The following is a 25,375-nucleotide window of genomic DNA, read 5'->3' on the forward strand; positions in this document are numbered from 1 at the left end:
CAGCTATGTTTCACTTTGTTGTCCAAAGTTAACATCTCTTTTATTTTAGAACTCACCATAAAAAACAGTATCCCATCTTTATGTCATATAGACAAAACAAATGAAACTAGAACAACTTAATTTGAACTTAATAAGATGTTGCCATAACAAAGGTATTAACAAGAAAAGAAAAATTAATTTTAGATAAATTCTTTGAACTGATCAAAGTTAAACGCTTGTTTCAAACAAATATGTCTGATATTATGTTTCTGAATTTTTGAGATGAGGATTAATTATTTGTATTGTTTGGATTCTTCAGACTACTGTTCTCGTCTTGAGTGTTATTTTCACGTTTTGGTCAAAGTAATCTCCACCCTTCTTCAGGTGTATCGTGTTGAACTCAGGAATCTTTCTGTCAAACTCAAGAATCTGCATGGGATTTTGAACTGCAAGAGCCCATGGCATAGTGGATGAAGTTCTTGGTAAAATTTACTTATAAATTACACTCAAGAGATTGATAGTTCAATCCTCAGTGTATGCGACACTCAAAATTACTTTGGACATACCCAGTCATGGCTGACAAAACATGAGCATGTTACCCCTCTAGATTAAATAAAGAGTTCCATTCTCAAGCTTGACAAGATACACTCGAAAATGGTCAGCGATTACATCAACCAAAATGTTTTGAAAATAACACCTAAGATGAGAACAAAGGTTCAAAAAATCGAAATAATACACAATTTGTCTGGCTGATGAAAAGTGCCGACTAAAAGTTCCTCAATTGCAAGAAAGTAGAGCTAGTATTAATCAAAATAATTAACACTATAAAACCAACCTGGTGTCTCTTAGTTATAACTAGCAGAGGGTGCCCGGCGTTGCCTGGGTGTTTGAAGGTGTGTTGAGTACAAAAAAAAAGTGGTAGTAAGAAGGCCGGCTCAAACCCATAATGCAAAGGCGGAAAAGAAAGTGAAAGAAAAGCTGACATCTTACGGGTATGCTATGATGCCAAAGGAAGTTAAAAGCAATCAAATCTAGTGACGTCAATCAAAAGGTTGACTTGCAGAAGTGAATCAGTTTATGCAGGTGCAGAAATGAACATCTAGTTTTCTGCCATTTTATTTGCATTATATTTAATGATGTTGGGGAAAACCAGCTCCTCCCAAAAAGGGGGCACACTGGCAGTGTCCAAATGAATAGCAATTGTCTGATATGAAGGGTTTCCACCACATTGATCAAAGCTGCCTTTCTGGATGTCCTGGCCAGATGGCCAGGGAGTTGCATTTGCTTCAATCAGTTTTGCTTCATTTATACGAGAAAGACAAACAAATATGGAGAACCAGGGATTTTTTTAAAAGTTGATCAAAATAAATGTAGAGACAACGTCCGTTTTTGAATCTGAGATTTTATAATCTAGGAAGTATAAGGAAACTTCTAAATAAATGTAACCTTGCAGAGCACAAAACAAAGCCCTTCGTAGACATACAAAAACAAATGTGGCCATTTTGCCTTATATATATATATATATATGTATAGACTACTTTTATATATATATATATATATATATATATATATATATATGTAACGAAGCCGGGTGACACCGGATAACCTTGCTTCCTAGGTTGAGGGTGAGTGGGATGGAGCTGGAGGTCTCAGTCCCATCTCGTGAGAAACCAACGAATTGTCATCGGGTGACAAGTAAATTATTTGGAGTTCAAAAGGGCCAGATTAAAGATAAGCCAGATGTCGGGTTGGCGAGGAAAACGCAAGGAGGTCTGAGAAGGGTCGACGAGTAAAGTCGACGATCCGAGTGTAAATGATAACATGATTCACTTAAACCAACAAGTTGGAGGTGATGACAGAGAAAGAACAAACCCCGAAAACAATTGAATTAGTCATTCTAATTTTAAGGGAACAAATTGGTTAAATGCCTAGACAGATAACTAATTCTCGGAATTGAATCGAGAGGGGGTTGGTTGGGAAGGAGAGAGAGAGAGATAGAGAAAGAATTATGATTACCCGTCGAATAGAGAGATTGGGTCGACTACAGAAGGAAGGGGAGGATGACGTTTAATAAAACTACTGCGGAAATAGACGACAAGGGAGAATCGGACAGTCTGTCGAACAGAGAAGTTGGGAAGCCATGCGTGCTGCCAGCCTCTTCTAATTGAGACAAAGAGAACTAACAAGACCGCCACTTAGAGTTTTTGTTTAAATACACTGTGGGGGTTGCATTCCAAGCCTGACGAAAGCATAAGTGACGAGCCGAGCCTTAATGTATACCGAATCACTAAATGAACAGCCTAAAACTATCCTCATCGTTGTTGATTGTTTCCATTTATACTTGTGAAGACTGCCCTTCGATTTCAGCATAACCAAACTTGACTTTCCAGCCGTCGCAGACAGAGAGAGACGGCCACCGACGAGAAGACGATCATGACAGAAATTACCAAGAATTCCCGATTGGGCGTTACAACACTAGACGGCCAGATACCAACGTCCAATTCGGAGAGATTCAGAGAGAGGGAGAGAGACGGATGCTTGCGCGGGGTCCGAGGCTCGAAGGAGCGAAAATATAGCCAACCATCCTTAGGGTTAGTGCGCGCCGTTTTTCACCATGTGCGCGCGCAACCTGCGAGGGAGAAAGGGTTATCTATAGACTAGTGGGGGTGTCTGGCATTGCCCAGGTGTTTGGAGGTGTGTGTTGAGCACAAAAAAAGAAAAGTGGTGACTGATGCGAAGGCGGAAAAGAAAGTGAAAGAAAAGCTGATATCTTACCGCTATGCTATGACGCCAAAGGAAGTGAAAAGCATTCAAATTTAGCGATTTCAATTAAAACGCTGACTTGCAGAAGTGGATGAGTTCACACAGGCGCAGAAATGAATGTCTGGCTTTCTGCCATTTTATTTATTAGTTTCCCAATGATGTTGGGGAAAACCAGCTCCCCACAAAAAGGGGGAGCTCTGGCAGTGTCCAAATGAATAGCAATTGTCTGATATGAAGGGTTTCCACCACATTGATCAAAGCTAATTGTCTTCCTGGACATCCTGGCAGGAAGGCCGGCGAATCGACTTTGCTTCGATTCAGTTTCGTTTTATTTATACGAAAAAGACCAACAAACATGCGAAAAGATTGAATAGAGGGAATTTTTTAAAAGCTGATCAAAATAAATGCAGAGATGACGTCCGTTCGTAAATCATAGATATTATAATCTAGGCAGTATAAGGAAAGTTTTAAATAAATGTAATGTAGTCAAGAAGCCCAGTGAAAAAAGGCTTTCTTGGGTATACAAAAATGCACGCAGCCATTTTGATTTTTATATATATAGATAGAAGGCAAGGGAAATAAGTTGTTTGAATACATTAACATCAGTTACACAGATGAATGCAAGTTGCTACCGATATGAAAAGTAAATTCAATTCTATATATTGACAAAAGATTTGATGCTTATTAAGATCGTTGACAAATCGATTTTTTAAATATGCCGTTTTAAGCAAAAACAATATTACGTACTTAATTGTTATATCAGAAAATAGTAATATATCCAAAAATTATGAAAATTCATTGAGTAAAACAAGTACTATCATGTTTTTAGTAAAAAAAAAAAAAAAAAAGTCTATCACAAACAATATTTTTCCATTACAAAACAATCAAACCAAACATACAAATATTGCAGCCATGAACAAGTAATTTAAAATATGCATTCCGAAGTTATGTCCCCTGAGTGTAGATTCTTACTGTCTACTTTATAATGTCTAAGAAAAATTCAATTTTCTCTAATTTTCTGTAAAAATGACTTTTAACTATAAATAACTTTCTACTCAAAGAAAGGTCATAATTTTTGGATATATTACTATTTTCAGCATGACAATTAAATAGGTAATATTGTTTTTGCTTAAAACAGCATATTTTTAAAATAATTAATCTATCGATGCTATTATAACAAGCACGAAAGATTTAAAACCATGTAAAAGCGAGTTATGAGAGAGGAGGGGAAGATTATGTACAGAAATGCATCCTGTTTGGACATTTTCAGGTTGACAACAGCTTTTGGCAGCTTGTTCTATGGCTCAGTGACCCAAACAAAAGTAATATTCTGACGATTCAACAAAGTTGCAGTTAATGTCTGGTGTGTGATGTCTGATAAGAATGATAAAAACCTTAAAACAATACATAAATGCATTGTTAATATTGACAATTTTTTATAAAGTACAAGCCTGGTGCCTGGCTTGCCCGATTGTTTGGAGATGTGTGTTGAGCAAAAAAAAAAAAAACAGTGGTAGTAGGAAGGCAGGTTCGAACCCGTACTGCGAAGGAAGAAAAGAATGTGAAAAAAACGTTACCATTAAAATGAGCAACCTTTTGTGCTCTAGAATTTATTTTTTTACATAGTCGCCATCATTCTCAATGTGCTTTTGCCAGCCTCTTTTGATGCCATCAGTCATAAAAGTCTTGAAGATGCTTTGTCACTCACATCTCTGTGGCCACTCTGAAATCGACAAACCCATCTCCTAACTGTGTTGACATCAACTGCATTGACTTTGTAAACAATCAACAGGCATTGGTGAATGTTGATCAGATCAATTTTTTTCTGCATGGAGGAATTCAATGACGTATCTCTGCTTCTGACACACGTTCATGACAGGAATTGCACACACCATACAACAGAATGAAAATTTCAGGTCATGAATGCATAAGTCATTATAACAATACAATTTGAAATCCTCTAATTCATTCAGGTGCAATAAAAAAATAGGAGGCATTACTTTTAAAATGTTCCTCATACATCTAGCCTGGGTGCCCGGCGTTGCCCGGGTGTATGGAGGTGTGTGTTGAGCAAAAAAAAAAAAAATGTGATAGTAAGCAAGCAATACCACGAAGGAGAAAAAGAAGGTGAAGAAAAAAAAAGTGACGTCTTTGCCCCATTGCATTTATCACCAAACCGGAAGTGGTGAGGGTTTAAATCAAGGCTAGTCAATCGAAAAGAGGGGATGACTTTCGAAAATATTGGTGAAAAGAGCGACCCCTCCCTGTAGAAAAGTGCCCAACTGAGAAACATTTTGAAAATTGTAATGTAAAGTGCAGATCTTTTAAGTGTAGATTTACTACTTACCTTCATCAATTTTATTGATAGAACCAGAATCTACACTAAATATTCACTGCATCCTAAAATCGTGTTGTATTAGACTAGAAACAATTAAACTTTTAATGTGAAGAGGAAAGTAAAAGGGAGAAGGGGATTAGTATTTTGAATTTACTTATAGAAATCAATGTTTTTTTTAATAGTTTATTTTAAATATTCATACATTTGAAATTTGTTTTTACACAATAAAATACAATTTTACTGTTAACAATATTTATTTTTATAGCTGTGTTTATTTTTTTTTAATTTGGATCAATTACAAAAATAGAAAAAGTTAAGTAAATGGGAAAGTTTTTTGGAGGTTTATTTTTTTTCATTTAACAATCAACAATTTTTGAAGTTCTTACTATTTTGCTCTTCTATAAATACAAATAAATTCACACGTTTTTAACAGAGGCAAACGTGTTGCTTTAATTATAAAAGTACACTTAAAACACGTTTATTTGGGTAGCAACCCTTCTTTCCTATGTAAGTTTAGTTGAATGCAACAAGCAAAGAAAAAAATGTGTTATAAATATTTGTTCCAAAATCTTTGTTTGCATATAAGCTAATGTCTGCCAATGAAAAAAAATCAATAATTAAAAAGTTCTATTGATGTCAAAATACATTTTCTTGCGAGGAATAAGGAAATATTTTTTTTTTAATCCTTGTTTTTCAGATTCAAGTTTGTAGTCAATAAAATGTTTGTTTTTGAATTTTTTGAGATGGGGATTGAAAACTTGTGTTATTTGGATTATTCAGACTACTGTTCTCATCTTGACTGTCATTCGCACAACGTTTCGGTCAGTGAAATCTCCGACCTTCTTCATGAAAAAAGTTAGAGGTTATATCAACTGAAACGCTGTGCAAATATCACTCCAGATTAGAACAATAGTCTAAATAATCCAAATAACACAAATAAAATGTTTGATATTGGGTTCAGTTTAACCATGCACATCAAACACGTTCAACTATGTACAATTTGGTTGCTTGTGGTGAATTATATATATTAAATCTGAAGGTGCTCAATATTATAAAAAGTAGAGCAATTATAAATCCATGACTTACATGATACAAAATGTAATTAACTTTATTATTAACTAGCATGGGTGCCCGGCGTTTCCCGGATATTTAGAAGTGTATGCTGAGCAAAAGAAAAAAAAACGGTCATTTTTTTTTTAACTTTGACCCCTATTATGACCCCCTAGAATTTATTGTTTTGGGCTAAAATCAAGTTATTAAGTTAGATCCATGTCCAAGGAACCTATATCTAAAATTTCAAGTGTTTAGATCCAAAATTGTCGGAGGAGTTTGGTAGAGTTCTCAAAGGTCAAATTGTTGCACTTTGACCCCTTAATCGCCAAATTTCTGGCCAAAAACCAATCACATCGATTTTCCCAAATCTCAATATCCTGTATATCAAATTTCGAGTCTGTAGACTAAAAATTGACAGAGTTATTGCGTAGGGAAATGTACACAGAGAGACACACAGAGAGACACACAGACAGACACTTTCACTTTTATAGATAGATAGATAGATAGATAGATAGATAGATATAACATATAAACAGTCAATCAGCATGTGCTGTCCCCAAAAGTAAAGCTTCATTCACACCATCACCGATACTGGAAATTATACTCTTAAAAATATAGTGATTAAGATGTAAACATTTAGATTATTTAGATTCTTCGGATTACTGTTCTTATCTTGAGTGTTATTTTCACAACATTTTGGTCGAGGTAACCTGCAATCTTCCTTTTCTGCAAGGACTCGTGATGTGGTGGATAAAGTACTTGGTAAAATTCAGTTGTAAATTACACTATTCTGGGAGTTGAAGGTTCAAGGCTAAGTGTGGGCAACACTCAAAATACAATTACAAATATTGGCGGTGCCTACTTAGGACTTCTACCCAGTCATGGCTGACAGAATGAGAACATGCTACCTCTCTAGATTAAATAAAAAGATTCTGTTTGCAATTTCATTCAGGTTTCCAGTTTGGCAGAAAGATTCTTGTGTTCAATAAGATACACCAGAAGAAGGTTGAAGATTACAGCAACCAAAATGTTGTAAAAATAATGCTCAAGATTGAGAACAGTAGTTCAAATCATCGTCATCTTAAAAATTCAGAAACATAATATTATAATATAAATCTTACCTGTCTGTTTAAGTGTATGTATGTCTGTATGTATGTTTGTATATCTGCCTAAAACTTTTGACAGATGTGACAGATTTTCACGAGATCTGTATCATTTTGAAGCGTGACCCTTTGGACAACAAATATCAAAAAATTAGCCAAAAACATTAATTCCTTCATCCTCAACTGGGCAGTTTTCTACAAGGAGGGGTCGATTTTTTGTGAGCCATTTTTGCAAGTCACCGTAGCAGTTGGATTGACTTTGCCTAATTTTAACGTTCCAAACTTCCAGTCGTATCATGGAGTAGCTTACTACCACATCTCTTACACTTGAAGTTAGGGTTCGAGGCTAACTTAACCTTTAGGTCATTACACTTTTGGTGAATTAACAATAGGCACCGTTTACATTGTATTTCATTGCTTTTAAAACCCATCTGGCACACAGAACAAGGATACTGACCAGAGTCCCTTCAAGATTGTTGGCCAGAGCCACATACCACATCACTTTGTTTTTAGGCAAGTCCATCCTCAAATCTTAAACAGTTTTTCCATATTTCCACTATATATATATATATATATATATATATATATATATATATATATATATATATATATATATAATAACTAGCCTGGGTGCCCGGCATTGCCCGGGTGTTTGGAGGTGCATGTTAAGAAAAAAAAGTGGTAGTAGGCAATCAAAAATAGCAATCACACATTTTATTCATGATCTAAACTGACCTTCAAATTTCCCGCTTTTCTCGCGACCATCCTAAAAGTGGTCGCGAGAAAAGCGGGAAATTGGAAGGTCAGTTTAGATCATGAATAAAATGTGTGATTGCTATTTTTTCATTGGTTCTTTTGTTGTCGAATGGGTTTCTAGGTTAAGCCGCTGCGACATTTTGAGTATTTATGAGTATAACACATTTATCTTTGAAAAACTTTATAAAAATTATTCTTTGTAAAAAATAAATCATTGTTTGACAAATTTCCCGCTTTTCTAGCAACCACCCTGCATATATAAATTGGTTGCTATGTTTATAATACTGTATATACTATGTATATATTGTTTAATATCAATGGTAGAATAGATGAAGATTTACTTTTGAAAACAATGCATGATGATTGGCAGCTTATAAGTTATATTAATAACAGAGCTAATTACATTTTATCATTTAAGACTGTACTGCAGTTTCATAGTATCACCAATCATCAGAAGTGTAGTGTCTCCGACTGGCATAAATCCCATATCAAGCAATAATAATTTATACCTGTTTGGGGAATTTCTGATGAGTAGTGATACATGAAACTGCTTTAAAGCTAAGAACACATTATTATTGATGTAGCTCTAACCTATAGGATTTCTTGTTCTTTATTTGTCCCAACATCTTAATTTGTTTCAGTCTGGAGGAATAAGAAGAAAAGGTGACTCAAAGTCAGTCCACAGCAAATAGTATCAGATTAAAAATTATTCTAATTTAAAAAAAAAAAAAAAAAGAAAAAGAAAAAAATATTTCAGAAAGTAATATTTTTTTTTAAAATACTAAAAACAAATTTCAAACAGTGAAACAATAACATTTTATTGTTTATGCAAAGAATAATAAAAGTATAATGCAAACGTTTTATCGGACACAGTTTGTTGTAGACTTTAAGTCAGTGTTTTTCTGATTCACTGTTCTGTTTTTTTGTCTTTTTTGTTTTGTTTATGCATATTCTCAAATGAAAAATCAACTTAACCAGAGCAGATCATGGAAAGAGGCTCGATATCCATATAGTTAGATTATTATTATTCTAAAGCACAGTTTTGGCATCAGGATTGTTAAGCCCATTTTAATTACTTAAAATTTTTATATATAACAATAATAATTAAAGTGACATATGGATGTATGGATAAAAACAAAGAGCTGTTTAGTTTTAGTCGAATAAATGTTTCAAAACTCACATAAATATTTCTTGCATGAATCTTTCTGAAACTTGATTAAAATGAATTATAAATCCATATATATATATACACCCACACACACACACACACACACACACACACACAGGGTGACCAAAAAAAAAAAAAGAAGCTAAATGGAGGCCATCTAGAACATATGCTGTAGAACGGAGAAAAAAGGTCAAAGATCCTAGTGTTTTTATGTGATGTTTTGAATATAATAAACTAGTTATTACCAAAGTTTCATTTCATTCAGACAAAACACTAAGAAACGGGGCCTAATTAGAGTTGGGGCCCATTTTGGGGGGGGGGGGTCACCCTGTGTGTGTGTGTGTGTGTGTGTATATATATATATATATTATTTTGTTTGCAGTAAATGGTTGTTACAACTAGTGATACTTTACTTCCTCATTTTTAGGGATGTGTGTGTTTATGTATGTTTAATATATATATATATATATATATATATATATATATATATATATATAGAGAGAGAGAGAGAGAGAGAGAGAGAGGGATAGATAGATAGATAATTATATAAACATTAGGTAGAACCTGATATACAATTTTATTTACAAAAGCTTTACTCATGTATTTATATATATTTATTAAATTCGATATATATTTAATAACATGAACTAAAAACAATATCTTTCAAAAGTCATATATATAACAAAATAGTCAGACAAATAGTCAACTGCCTAAGAAACAAAGTACCAGCAGTTGTAACACAGCCATTTACTACTAACAGTAACAACAAATACCGAAATACACTTATAAGTGATAGAATCATCACATATTTCAGACAGGCCTCATAACTTGGTATGTAGCATTACAGTACCTGTGATCAAAGTTTTCAGTACTATCATAGTCAGCTATACCGATGAGCATAGTAACAGTAAGACAGGTGTTTGTGGAAAACTCTTATTTATTTCTCTCTCTCTCTATATATATATATATATAGATATATATAGATATATATATATATAGGATGATTATGCATGTAAGGGAGGAAATTCTTAAATGCTTAATGTGTAAAGCACGAGTTGCTGTAATACAACTTTTTATTAACAAAATACATTTATAAGCGATAAAGTTATCACATATTTTGACTAGGTCTCTTGGCTTTGTGATGGAGCACTTCACAGTCCCGGTTGTCATGGTTCTGAATCCTGTCATATTCAGCAACACTGATGGACCATAGTGACAGCAAGGAATATGTCTGTGGATAACTATTTTGTCATATATATATATATATATATATATATATATATTTGTGGGGGGGCTATTCCTGTTGCATAACTGCCTATCTCACATATACTTTCTTCCACTTTCACAGGAAAGAACAATTAATTCATATGTTTTATCAATTTCTGGATTAGAAGACAGCAGTTCTTAAGCCAGAATAACAAGGCAGTTATTTATAAAAATAAATCTCAATGTAAAATGTGATTTTTATTTCTCAAACATCTATTTTAAATGTTCATCTACACTTTAAGAAAATGTTGAATAAAAAAAATGGTCTAAGCATAGAATTCAATGATCAGCCTTCATTTTAACTTTTCGTTTTCACAGTGCTGTGTTATTTGTTCTCACATTGGTGTTTGAGTGGAGCCAAGCGAAGAAACTGGCATCTCCTTTCCTTTCTTTGTTTAGCATTTTCTTTTCATCAACATCAATGTTGTTTCTGCTCAATCCTTCTGCTTCTTCTTCTCTTACGCCTCAGCCACCTGAGCATGACTCCACAATTCTTGCAATTTTATTTTCGCTTCTTTTGCAGACTGAAAACTATTTGAGGAATCTGAAATATGTTCAGAAAATTATGATCTTTATTTTCAAAATAGGTTGTTATATTTAGCAAGAAAAAAAAAATTCTTATTGAAAAACAAAATACACTGAAAATAATTGGACTGCAGAAATTCATTTTCAAAAAGTTATACATAAACAAATAATTTTATTTAAAAGAAAAAGAGACATTTTATCACAGTAATACGTGACAACATAGAAAAGTTTTCTGTGTATGTGTGTAATATATATATATACATACATACAGGGTGGAATGATAAAGTTATCACCCTAAAGAAAACAACACTACATCAATTCAGGTAACTTGATTATATAATACAGCTGATATCTATTCAATGTAGCTGCCTTCAGCCTCAGTCAATACCTCGATACAGGTCTGGAACTGGGAGCATGCCTTTTCCAAAACGCCAGCAGGAGTTTGGCGAATATTCAGTGGACGGTGGCAATCAGGTTAGTTTTGTTATTGTGGGAGGTTATGTTGGTGATGTTTTCAATGTATGACCAAATGAAGTACTCTACCGGGATCAGGTTGTAGGACTTCTTCTGAAGTCAAGCCTAGGTCTCTTTGGACTTGTGAGCTAGCACCAAGTCCTAGTGCCACACCCACTTGATTGCACCAGCAGCAACATGATTGCACAAGGGGATCATCACACTCTTCAGCACATCCAGGTACACTTTGGTGTTGACTTTCAAGCCAACTTTGAAGATGTGAAGTGGCATGGTGTGGCCCTCACTTGAAGCCACACCAAAGATCATAACTGTGACCTGAAACTTTTTCAATACCCTGGGCACATTCTGTTATTCATGGCAATTCAGCCATGTATCTTGAGGGTGTTGGCAATGGTCTTGTTGTCATAACTGGAATTGATAGAGGACATGAGTTGTACAGTGGCGTATATCCGCTCTCACTCACTGAACATTGTGTCACTTTCAGACATGATAGAAAGCTCCTATGGCTCTTGGGATTTGTACACAACTGTCCAACTATGGTCTGCAACAAAAATAAAAGAAAACCGGTTTACATCAAATGGAAATGGAATCATGTTGTCCTTTCTAGGGCAACAATTTTATCATTCCACTCTGTGTGATAAAAGTTAAAGAATTCTTCCTTTACATTTAATAAAAGAAAGAACAGAATGATTTATTTCATCAACTTGCCTTGACAAATTCTGATGACTTGAGACCAGGTTTCATCTGTGCACAGATTGCTGCTTTTACCAATTATAAACAAATGGTTCCTTGCTCTTGACAGGGCCACGTTCATTCGCCTGCAATAAACAAGTTTGGGTTTTAGTTGCATGAAAAAAATCACAAATAGGACCAGTTAACGATTGTCATCTTCAAACTTTAGGAGTAATAGTGGCTCCAAATCCATAGCATTTGTTTATGTACTCAGAACTTTAAGTAAGGTGTCCATCTGGTTTCACATAAATTATGGTTTAAATTTAAAAAAAATATATAATTTACTGAATATAAAATATCAAATAATTCACAAAAAATGGCTGATTTGCCATAAAACGAACTAATTGTTGAGCTTTCAATTTGTAATTTTGTAACTAAAGAACATCAAGTCTCTGATTTCTCTAATGTCTGTTTATAATGATATAATAATATCACTGCACAAGGTACGATGAATTGCTCTCAAATTGAAAAAGTATTTTAAAAATTATGCTATGTCAGTATAATAACAATTTAAAATATTTTAAATGAATGACTCAAGTTTGAGAAAAGTATTGCCTATGAAAATATTGTGATTAGTATTAAAACTAATGGTTGTAATAAAAAATAAAAACTTATAATAGTAACTGACCAATAACAGACAATCAGTTTATTGAATTTTAGTTGCATAGATGATTGAATGTAAAAGAAACTTTAAGCATATAACAGTGCATATTGTTGCGTGACAGATTCTTGTGTGAAATGTAATCTTGTATAAATGACTGTAAACTTCCATTTGAAAGTTTATAGACTTGCAAATATATTCAAAATTGGTAGACTACATTTGTATAAAGGAGAAAATTACAACATGGCTATTATTAGAAGAAATAATGAAAGTAAAACTTATGATTATAATATACTTTCCTAACTCACAAAAAAAACCCAGATAGAAATACCAACAGGCCAGTATAGTGAGTGCTTATCTTATTTACTGCTTTTCCAGGAGGTTAGATACATGGTTAAGTATGGATTTGATGAAAGTGTTTCTGCGAAACCATCTGAACTTGAACTTGACACACACAGGTTTTTACTCTGCATCTGTAACCACTCAGTTACGATTACTACATATTAAGTGTTTATATTCAACAAAAAAATGAAAAGAATTCAACCAATTTACCATTTAAAAGGCAAGTTAATCTATTATTAGAGTCTAGCGGGGGGGGGGGCTTAACCTGGGCGTTAAAATACACTTAAATATGATATTTTAATTTGCCCAGATTTCATATATATTATTATAGAGTCATGGTTTCAAAAGTAAAAAAAAAAAAAAGTATTTACGTGCCATCAGCTAGAATCGAAACTGAAACTGTAGCATTCAAAGCTGGTGATGTTACCACTGTACCAACATGACACGCATATAAACTGATTAAAAATTAAAAATAAACTAAGATAAATGTATAAAATGTATAACAATTTTTTTCAATTTTGACCCATTTTTGACCCCTTAAAAACAATTTTAACCGGCTAAAGATCCATAAAAAGAATGGTCAGTAAAAAATTCAATCATTTGAGGCCGCTAGTGCTGCTCTGTGACTTTTAGTTCCGGAGGAGATAGAGTTTGAAAATATGGAGACCGACAGACAGACAGATAACCGTTTATATATTAGATGTATAAAAGGATCAAGAAAGAAAATCTTCTGGCTTGACAAAGTCTAGTGTTAAATATATTTGTTAGTAGAGTTGTCTATCTATTTTCTAATCCCTCTCGATCCAAGGAGGACAAGCTTGCTAAAAATGCAAGGGTTAAGAAAAATATTTTATTAAGGAAATATTTAGCTAAAAACATTTCTAGCAATCTAGAGTTAAGGGTTTATAGTTTTTAACGAAAATCAAAAACAAATAAAAAATTTATACATAAATAAAGAACTGTGCTTATTAACTATTTGGTTGTTCTTATGGTATTTTCCAAATTATTTAATGCCTAATCCAATCATTTTGATAAAAGTTTTTATGATTCAAATTCTTTATATCTTCAACTATTTATTCATGGGGTTTGGTTTGGTTTGTAGAGGAAAATTGTTGTTTTTGATTTTGGCTTTGCAGAACATGATTGAGTTTTGCAAAAAAAAAAGGGGGAAAAAAATCAATAACATCAATGTTTGGTGCATTTTTGGTCAGGAAGCCAGTATCTTCAGACAATATTAACTCTTTGGACATTGTCTAAGTGACTATATGAAAAAGATACTCTGGGTTAGATTCAGATATTTGGTTAAAGAGTCAATGTGAAAATCATTAACATGTAAATTAATTGAGTTTATTATCCAAAGGAGATTTAGGTGTTTGATCATGTGGCATGATTGGCCAATAAGAATGTTGTATGGCATTAGGTTAGACGTGTGGATTGGATTACAAGTTAGATTTAGAAGAAAGCTGGGATGATAAAACATTTTTTTTTTCTTTAGAGAAGAAAAATCTGTGATGTGACATAGATGATGTGTTGTCTGGGGTAATCTATCAACAGTTCAAATTTGCCCATCAATAACAAATGGTTCTAGCTGAATACAACCAGAATGATTGGTTTCCAGAAATAGATGAATGGAATCCATAAGAAACAAATGGTTATCTGACCACAACAATAATGGATGCTTGAGTTAATCATTTCAATTACAGATCCTAAGAAAATAAACTGTGACTAACAAAGGCAAACAAGAGTTGGACAGATATATATATATGTCAGCCCCTTTAAAAAACTTGTTTCTTATCATTGAGCACTTTCAGTTGAATTAAGTCGGTCAATTTAGCTCTTATGCATAGATCATCATATAACGATTAGATCACTGTGACTAACATAAAGAACATTTAAAATTAAAATGTTTAAATTCAACGTTATTTCTCGCGGTTAATGGTAACCGATTCGATATGGTCTTTGCTAATCGAGCCAGAGATGGCTTGTGTTGCCGGGTTCGAATCTGTCAACTGGTGTTAATCGTGACACCCTGCACTGAAGATTCCCGAAAGGATGAAACACTAGTGTCTGTAGGTATTTAATTATTATAGTAAAAAAATAATTATATATACATATATATATATATATATATATATATATATATATATATATATATATATACTACCACCATCACTCTAGTTCATATAAACACACATAAGAGTAAAATTTCATTCAGCTAAAACTTGTAAACAGCCTCAATTTTGTCATTTTAAAATTTTCAAGGGATTGGGGATGGGAGCAGAAGGGATTGTTTTAGCAACATTCTGAAGACCACTGTGATTTTATATATATATATATAAACTTACGGCATAATCACGTTGACACACTGGTTTTGTCTTGTCACATCATCGAAGTTAAGCAACGTTGAGCCTGGTTAGTACCAGATGAGTGGGCATTTGGGAATTCTAGGCGCTGTATGCACTCTCCACTTATCTCAACATTTGTTTCCAGTAATTCTGTACATGCACTTTACTTGCCACTAGTATTTAACAATTTCGACTTAGGAGAGGTGTGGTTGCAGATTGTGCACTTCCTGTCACAAAAATTTCATGTGCAGGCACCCTTTCATGGGTATCCATAGTGTGTCAAAGACTGAAGGAACCTGTGTGTGTATATATATATATATATATATATATATATAATTTAAAGGAGATTAGAATAATAGTCTAAAGAACTAAGTGTATTTTAATGTAATAGTGAAATTACTAGTTTAATTAAAATACAGGAAATGCTCGTTGTAATTTAGATATATAATAAGCTCGATAGTTAAATGTCCTAGAGCTAATTCAATATTAAGTAATGTGATTTATAATTTAAAAATTAAAAAAATATTTTTTAAATTTAAAAATCAAATTTTAATTAAATTAAAAATCAGTTTCATAAGAAGGAACAACAACAAAGTCAATTATCTGTACGATCGTTTCGGAAATCCGTGCTTTTTATTTGTGGTATACATGAAGTCACGTAGAACAATTATACATAGTTTTTTTGATAAACACGGTCTCCTCATCAGCAAATTTAGGAGGATTTCTATTGAATTGAAAAGACACCAAAAATAAACCTAGCATTAAAAGTAAGGCAGATGAATCTTTTAGTTTTTCTTTTTTTGAAATCAAGAACTGTATTTAAAGTAGTCATTTAGATGTTTGCTATAGCTTTTTATTTTATTGATTTTTAATTTAATTAAAATTTGATTTTTAAATTTAAAAAATTTTTTTTTAATTTTTAAATTATAAATCACATTACTTAATATATATATATATATATATATATATATATATATATATATATATATATATATATATATATTTGTCTTTTTACTGAAAAATTATATAGAACCACTTTTAATAGTACCAACCTTAAAGAAGAAAACGTTAGTGTGCATGTGTGCTAATCTAGCTCAAACTTACATTCTTTTTGAAAATGGGGTGCTTATTTATATTGAGACTTAACTAAAGCATGGTAATTTAAAATAAAATAACAAAAACTTTAATATACATATTTTTCAATGAAAAATATTAGTGTAAACTAAAAATTATGAAAAATAAGTAAGTAGAATTTGGTTCTTGTCCAGAATTCTCCATATATTAAAAATCAAAAATAAAGAAAAATCTGTATGCTATATGTATCCGTGACAAAATGAAACAATCATTGTCCAAAAATCATATAAATTGATCAAGTAGTTTTATTTTTAAATAAGGAAATAAAATTTTATGAGTAAATAGAATATGATAGTTTTATCAAAATAATGTACATTACATAGATTTTTCTTTCTTTTTTTTTTTTTTTAATATTGGGGTGATTCTGGACCAGAATCTATATTTTTAATAAAAAAATAAAATTAATTTACTATTTAGAGTTCCTGAACGACAAAATCACGTGATATCTTTATATTATAAGGGAGATATTATAAGGGAGATAATCTATGTCACACAGACTTGATGCAAATCTTGTTCAGAATTCATGAACTCTGAATAGCAAATTAATTTTATTTTTTTATTAAAATTCTACTCACTTATTTTCGATAATATTTTGGTTTTCCTGCTATTTTATTTTAAACAACCATATTTCATTTGAGTCTTAATATAAATAAGCAATAAAAACTGCTATGTTTTATTGAATAGATATGAAAATTTCATTAAAATTATTAATATGGTCATCTTCAAGTCCAACGTAATCAAATTCTTGTGGAGCCGTTCTCCTTAAGTAATCCAATTTACCAAATTTCCACTACTAACAATTATTATGACATTGTCCCATTGACCACTCTACGCTTATTAACCCTTCCCCTTGAGTGGCCTCCGGGACTTGATAAGTGGTGACTCCTTTGTATATATATATATATATATATATTATTATTTGTAAAAAAAAAACTCTTAGTAGAGGCAGCCCCTGTATTATATTTTGGGAATGAGAAAGGGAGCATGAGCCTCTCATACTGGCACTGGTATCGTCTAATATGTTAAGAAATAAAAACCGTTGTTGTCTTACTTATTGTTATTGACAAAGCCAGTCTGGCTAGTTCTGACACAGGAAAGTATAATGACATCACGTTCTCCTCCTTGGAAAGCATCAACAGTCGACACTTGTATGCTTTTAATGGATTTATCTTTTAAAAATCTGATGAAGAAAGAAAAATATCTTTGAAAATTTCAAACAATTATTGCTGGAAAGAAAAGAAAAGTTTAAAACGAAAATTAAAATTTCATGAAACTAATTTGGATCAGTTAGGTTTTCAGGTCACCAGAAATAAGGTAGGATGAAAGCAACAAATTTGGGTCTACACCAGTTTCTTCTGGTTGACCTGTGCCCACAAATTAATGAGAAACCTGAGTTGTTTTATTTTTTGTCACAAGGTTGATTGCTAATATGGGAAAAGATTTATTTTAAGAAAAAAAAAACAGGGGACGTATTAATTATTTCATTTTATTTTTATTTTATTTTTTTTGCATTTTTCTTTTATTTAGCAAACTTTTTAATAAACAAACAAAAGGTTGTCCCTATTTATCAAAACAGAATATTTTATTTTCTAGGTTGTTGACACTTTTAGCATCTTAAATTCTTGTGCATACAAGCAATAATAAAACAATAAGCAATAATAAAATAAAATAATAAAACAATAAGCAATAATAAAATAAAATAATAATAAGCAATAATAAAATAATAAAACAATAAGCAATAATAAAATAATAAAACAATAATAAGCAATAATAAAATAATAATAAGCAATAATAAAATAAAATAATAAAACAAGCAATAATAAAACAGTAAAAACCAATAATAAAATAAAATAATAATAAGCAATAATAAAACAATAATAAGCAATAATAAAATAATAATAAGCAATAATAAAATAAAATAATAAAACAAGCAATAATAAAACAGTAAAAACCAATAATAAAATAAAATAATAATAAGCAATAATAAAACAATAATAAGCAATAATAAAATAATAATAAGCAATAATAAAATAAAATAATAATAAGCAATAATAAAACAATAAGCAATAATAAAATAAAATAATAATAAGCAATAATAAAATAATAATAAGCAATAATAAAATAAAATAATAATAAGCAATAATAAAACAATAAGCAATAATAAAATAAAATAATAATAAGCAATAATAAAATAATAATAAGCAATAATAAAATAAAATAATAATAAGCAATAATAAAACAATAAGCAATAATAAAATAAAATAATAATAAGCAATAATAAAATAATAATAAGCAATAATAAAATAATAATAAGCAATAATAAAATAAAATAATAATAAGCAATAATAAAACAATAAGCAATAATAAAATAAAATAATAATAAGCAATAATAAAATAATAATAAGCAATAATAAAATAAAATAATAATAAGCAATAATAAAACAATAAGCAATAATAAAATAAAATAATAATAAGCAATAATAAAATAATAATAAGCAATAATAAAATAATAATAAGCAATAATAAAATAAAATAATAATAAGCAATAATAAAACAATAAGCAATAATAAAATAAAATAATAATAAGCTATAATAAAATAAAATAATAAAACAGTAAAAACTAATAATAAAATAAAACAATAATAGGCAATAATAAAATAATAAAACAATAATAAGCAATAATAAAATAAAACTTTAATAAAAGAAAAAACAATAAGCAATAATAAAATAAAATAATAAAACAATAATAAGCAATGATAAAATAAAACAAGAAATAATAAAATAATAAAACAAACAATAATAAAACAATAATAAGCAATAAACAAATAAAATAATAAGCAATAATAAAACAAGCAATAAAAAATAATAAAACAAGCCATAATAAAATAAATATCTCCCTACTTTTGTTTTTCGGGTTTGTATTATTGTACACATAGATTCAAAAAAGTTGTCAAAAAACAAATATATAACAAATAAATATTATCAAAGGCAAGATAAGTTACTTTTCTACCAAACTGGATATATTTTTCGTGTTTTTATTCAATGTAACATGTTTATTCAGTTCGAAAACCATACAGTGGAACATTCAAGATGGCGTCTGATTCTCTCTTTAACACGGTAAGTGTGGGAAAAGATGTTATAAATAAAAAAACGGATAAAATACTGTTAAAAACTTGCTCAATATATGTTACCGTGACATAGGTTGACATATATTCGGCGGGTTTTTAATAGTATTTTGTATAGTTTTTTATTTATAACACCTTTTTCCAAACTTACGGTGTTAAAGAGGGTGTGAGACGCCATTTTGAATTTTCGAATACATCGGTAAACACTGTATGTTTTTCGAGCTGAATAAATATGTTACATTGAATAAAGACACAAAAAATATATCCAGTTTGGCATAAAAGTAACTTATCTTGCCTTTGATAACATTTATTTGTTATATATTTGTTTTTTGACAACTTTTTCGAATCTATGTGTACAGTAATACAAACCCTGTTTTTCTTAAAATAAATTTTTCCTTATATTAAAAATTGAACTTGTGACAAAAGACAAAACAACTCGGGTTTCTTATCCATTTGCAGGTCAAGTGTTTGCAGGTCAACCAGAAGAAACTGGTGAGGCCCAAATTTGTCACTTTCATCCTCACTTATTTCTGAGTTTCTTACAACCTAATTGATACAGAGGATTGGGGAAGTTATGAAAAGTGATAAAATTCATGAGTTTTCACCAATTGATGTGAATGAGCAACTTGCAAAAAGAAAGCTTGCATCAATAGTTCTAAAAATCCCATACATTATTTTTTTAGATAGCCTTCGATTGAACGAGAAATGTGTTGTTAGCCATCTTTTGTTGATACTGGGTGATAATGTCCTTAAAGATGCTTTACTCAAATTATAGCTGATATAGTCATGCAAAAGAAGGCAGTGATAATTTTAACTTAAATCAAACAAAATAGTGAAAATCAATCAATTTACTGATGTGATGTTTCAGAATTTTTGAGATGAGGATTGGTTATTCGTATTATTTGGATTCATCGGACTACTGGTCTCATCTTGGGTGTGATTTTCACAAGAAAAAGGTCAGAGGTTACATCGACCGAAACATTGTGAAAATCTCACTCAGAGTGAGAACAGTAGTCTGATGAATCCAAATAATACCAATTTACTGATATTATAAAAAAAATAACTTCTTTTTCTCCTTTATGTCTTTTTCCAAATTGATGTTGTCAATCAAAGAAAAGATGTGCTTGCATTGAATGTAGATTTATTCATTTCTACTGATTCTATGAAAAGAAAAGAATGTTTTGGTACTCGTGCAGTTTACAGACCATGCTATTTTTTAGAGAGGATTGTCAAGTTAAATTCAATTTTTATGGTAACTTCTGTTTATAAAATTGTTAGGTGAAAATTAAAAATAATTAACAAAGTGCCCCTTCCTCATGTTAAGAAGTGGTTTCTAAATAATGTTATTATTTCAGCATGGTTTATAAACTGCAGAAGTGCCAATTTTATTTTGCGAATGCTTCTCCTTTTGTAATCAGTGCCACCACCAAAAGAGACGACGTGCCTGCATTAGAATGTAGATCTATTGATGCTATGAAAACAAAAAAAACTTTTTTTGCTAATGTTCTTTTCGAAATCAACATTGCTCATTAAACAAGCAACTTGCCTGTATTATAATGTAGATTGACCGATTTCTATTCTACCTGATGTTAGGAATATTACATACAGGGTATATATTATACATAAATATGTATGTATAATATATATGCAGTCGTCATAGTGGTGCATATAATTGTCTAACATTATACTCTCATTAATATCAATGTTTTTTCATGCATTTGTCAAATCGCATTTTGTTATCATATGTGTGTATAACATCTATGTAACATTTTGCGTATCAACATATAAATGTAGGGTGCATGTGTTCATGGGTGGGTAATTCACAGTAACATTCACTTAAGATGACAGAGTGCAATTTTAACAACAACAATAATAAATAGATATACTTTTTGTTGTACTTTTCTTCCTCCATGGCGGCACTCGACTTGGAGACGCTGGAAATAAGGATGTTTCCAAATTTGATGCATCATGCAGCTAACACAAAGACAATTTCTCGTTACTTTAAATATAACTTTTATTTTCATAACTGAGCTTATAAAAAAGAACTTTAAAAAGTACATAGCAAGCATACCCAGTGAACCAAGTGCAAGTGAAATACAAACGATTGCACTGAAAGGGACGGCTAGAATCCTGAAAAGATCTCTTGGATGGACTCACTAAAATAGGGGTAAATGTTAGACATCTGGTTGGATGTCCCCCCCCCCCAGAAGAAAAAGATGAAGAAAAATGAAAAAAAAAAAAGTGAAAATAAGAAAATCTGTAAAAGTCTGAATATCCAATGTAGTAGCAAATCCTGGGAACATGTTTACCAGAAAGAACAGTTGGAAATAAGTCATACACAATCCATTATGACTAGAAAATTCCTACAGCTACATACCTAGAAAATGGGGCTATTAAGCCTGACATAGTGACATAGAAGGAGAATGTGGCAACCCTAGTTGAAGTAAGCGTCCCTAATGATGCTGGCCTTAACAGAGTAGAGAGGGAGAAAATAACAAAATACCAAGGACTTATGTACGACATGAAAAGAAACTGGAATCTTAAGAAGGTATCAATCATACCAGTCATTATAGGAGCAACCGGGCTAATGAAAAAGAATTTCAAAAACTATCTGGTGAATATACCTGGTGAACCAAGTGCAAAATAAATACAAACGATAGCACTTAAAGGGACGGTTAGAATTTTAAAAAGATCTCTCGGTTGGAGTAACTAAACTAATGGGAGAATGTTTGGCATCTGGTAGAATGCCCCATCCCCAGGAAAAACAAAGTGATAAGAAAATTAAAACAAAAAGAGAGAAATATTAGTAGTCGGATACACAGTGCTCATAACAAAAGAAAAATGTTTTATTGTGTTTTTTCTTGCTTGTTTTTTCAATATTTCTCAGTACATTAGCATGAACAATCAATCAGAACTGCTGATTTTTGTGGACAGCATTTTTTTTTTTTCTTTTATGGAAATCACTCCAGATAAAGCATGAAGCCACTTGATGTAGGGAACTGAAAAGAATGACAGATGATTATTGCAAAAACAGGAGATGACTATTAACCAGTCTTGAAAATAGCAAGGCTATGGGTAGGAGGAAAACAGTCAGCAGAAAGAGAGTTTAACAAGCCTGAAGTTCTTGGAAAGATGCTAATGCAAGAGGAAGCTGCGTTATCATGAGGCATCAAAATGACAAAATGACAGCATGACAAATGAGCTGAGACATTGCAAACATAAAAAGTCCAAAACAATATTTTATCCCATTGAAACTCATTACTAGGAAAAATATACAGGGTGGAACGATAAAATTGTCGCTCTAGAAAAGATGACATGATTCTATTTCCATTTAATGAAAATCGATTTTCTTTTTTTTTTTTTTGTTGCAGACCACCTACTAGTTGGCGAGTTATGTACAAATCCCAAGAGCAATAGGAACCTTCTATAATGTCTGAAAGGGACACAATGTTCAATGAGCAAGGTCGATCCAAATTATGACAACAGGACCATTGCCAGCGCCCTCAAAATTCAAATCCGGACAGTTCAACGCTTGAGGGCACAGCTCAACAAAGTTTCTAGCCATGGTTATAGTCTTTAGTGTTGTTTCAAGTGAGGGCCACATCATGCCACCTCACATCTTCGAAGTTGGCTTGCAAGTCAACACCAATGTGTAACTGGATGTGCTGAAGAATATGGTGATCCCCTGATACAATCAGGTGACAGACCCTGTGTGTGGCAGCAGGACTTGGCGCCAGCCCACAAGTCCAAAGAGACCCAGGCTTGACTTCAAAAGAAGTGCTGCAACTTTGTACCCTTTTCTCACTCCCCCACCTCCTCCCCCAACCTGAACCCGGTGGACTACTTTGTTTAGTCATACGTTGAGAGCATCACCAACATGACCTCCCACAATACTAAAGCCAGCCTGATTGCCGCTATCGGCTGAGTATTCACCAAGCTCCAACCGGTGCTTGTTAAAAAGGTATGCTCCCAGTTCTGGACCCATATGGAGGTGGTGATTGAGGCTGAAGGCAGCTATATTGAATAGATGTCAGCTCTACCACATAATCAAGTTACCTGAATTGATTTTTTTCAATAAAAGTGTTAAAATAAATCTGTAGTGTTGTTTTATTTAGAGTGACAATTTTATCAGTCCACTCTGTACAATCTTTTCTTTGCATCTCATATCAAAAATAGTGTTAAATTAATAAGTAAACTTAATCATCTTCAGTACATCTTATTTTACATCCGTTTTACAGACTGGCATGTGTTGGATGATTTTTAGAAATTATCTTTCAAACTAAGCTATCTCTGGTCAGGTCTTTATTTATCACTTGTTCTCTCAAATCTGTCCATATCACTTCCTATCATGCTTTCCTTGGCATTCTCATGCCAGTTGACCCTGTCATGTCAACTTTTCTACATCTACTAACCCAAGCATTTTTGGATCAGCCCATGTCTGGTACAAGAGCACTCAATATTTTACAGCAAAGCAAAAAATCAAGCAAACAAAATAAAAGGTTCTAAGTACATGTTAAGAATAGCAGCAAACAATATAATCTTTGATAATATTTCTGGGGTAAGCTATTGTTGCTATTTAAGTGTTTCAAACTATTTTCCTTATTTTGGTTGCTGCTAATATCACAGCCTATTGTACTTTCCAGCTTTCTTCAGGTGCTTTTTTTCATAGTGAAATTCAAAATTGGACTTTTTATTTTATACATTTCCATAGGTTGCTCATATCTGACATTTAATATGTTTTAGATATCTAAAATCAATTTTTTTTTTAAAGTTCCTTCATCAAGGATTGAACTCACAACCTCTAGATAGCATTCACTCTAGAGTAACTTTTAACCAACACCTAATCTACTGTCAGTAAGTTATTGACTATACTGAACATAAATAAAGAAGGCCCCAAATTTTCTTTTGACATTTCATGTCAGTCGAGAATATGTCCTCAACAATCAATTTAATGGGGTGGGCTGCTGCGGCAAGAGCTGTCCTGTTCTATCAGACTAAGGTATTGTTATGTGCAATCCTAGGAGGCCTAACTTTGCAGACTTTACCATCACAATTTGTGGAAAAGTCAGTTTATTGCTAATCACATGAGGCACCTACTGGAGCATGCAGGGGGTGCTCAGGCATTTTTGTGAAGCCAGAGTGCATCTCCTTTTGCGCAATAGCTTTTCAATTACTATCTTCTAAGCCTTGTGTCACATGTTTCCATGGTGGTGGGGAGGTATACCACATGAAGGCAAGAAAGTAGAACTGTCCAAACTCACTTTTGGCTTCCTACTACCTATTTCTTACAAAAGAGACATTGCAAGTCTTATTGCAGTAGCTCAACTGAGCTTCAAGCTATGTTTCCTCTATTTCATGTAAAACATTCACAGCAAACACTCGTCTATCAACAACCACTGTCATTTTCTTAAATCATCAAATTCTATCCAATTTCTAACATTAACGATCAGCACAGTGTTGTCTCACTGGCTACCTGACACTCAACAATCCTTATCCTTGCATGGCCTATGGGCCTTGATAAGCAATGTTGCTAAAATGGCAGCAACCCAGATGAGGAAAACGGTTGAAAAGATGTGAGTAATGTCAATAATAATACTTGAAAATCTAAATGGAAATAACATAATAATCAGCTTGTTGATCGCATCAGCAACCACCATGCACTATTTGTTCA

General features: G+C 32.0%; 1 protein-coding gene across 1 annotated transcript in view; it reads right to left on the reverse strand.

The window, feature by feature from the left end:
• Positions 1–10,603: 10,603 nt before the first annotated feature.
• LOC145293048 (uncharacterized) overlaps positions 10,604–25,375 on the reverse strand; it is a 238,578-nt gene continuing 223,806 nt past the window's right edge. The window contains exons 28-30 of the mRNA XM_080139359.1: positions 17,631–17,759; positions 12,134–12,243; positions 10,604–10,970 (exon numbers count right to left, since the gene is read on the reverse strand). Coding sequence (XP_079995485.1) covers positions 10,885–10,970; positions 12,134–12,243; positions 17,631–17,759 — 325 coding nt within the window. The 3' untranslated portion in view covers positions 10,604–10,884. The remainder of the gene's footprint in view (positions 10,971–12,133; positions 12,244–17,630; positions 17,760–25,375) is intronic.

The sequence above is a fragment of the Euprymna scolopes genome, chromosome 14 (assembly GCF_053919585.1).
Source record: "Euprymna scolopes isolate OS-2025 chromosome 14, ASM5391958v1, whole genome shotgun sequence".
Lineage (NCBI taxonomy): Eukaryota > Metazoa > Mollusca > Cephalopoda > Sepiida > Sepiolidae > Euprymna > Euprymna scolopes.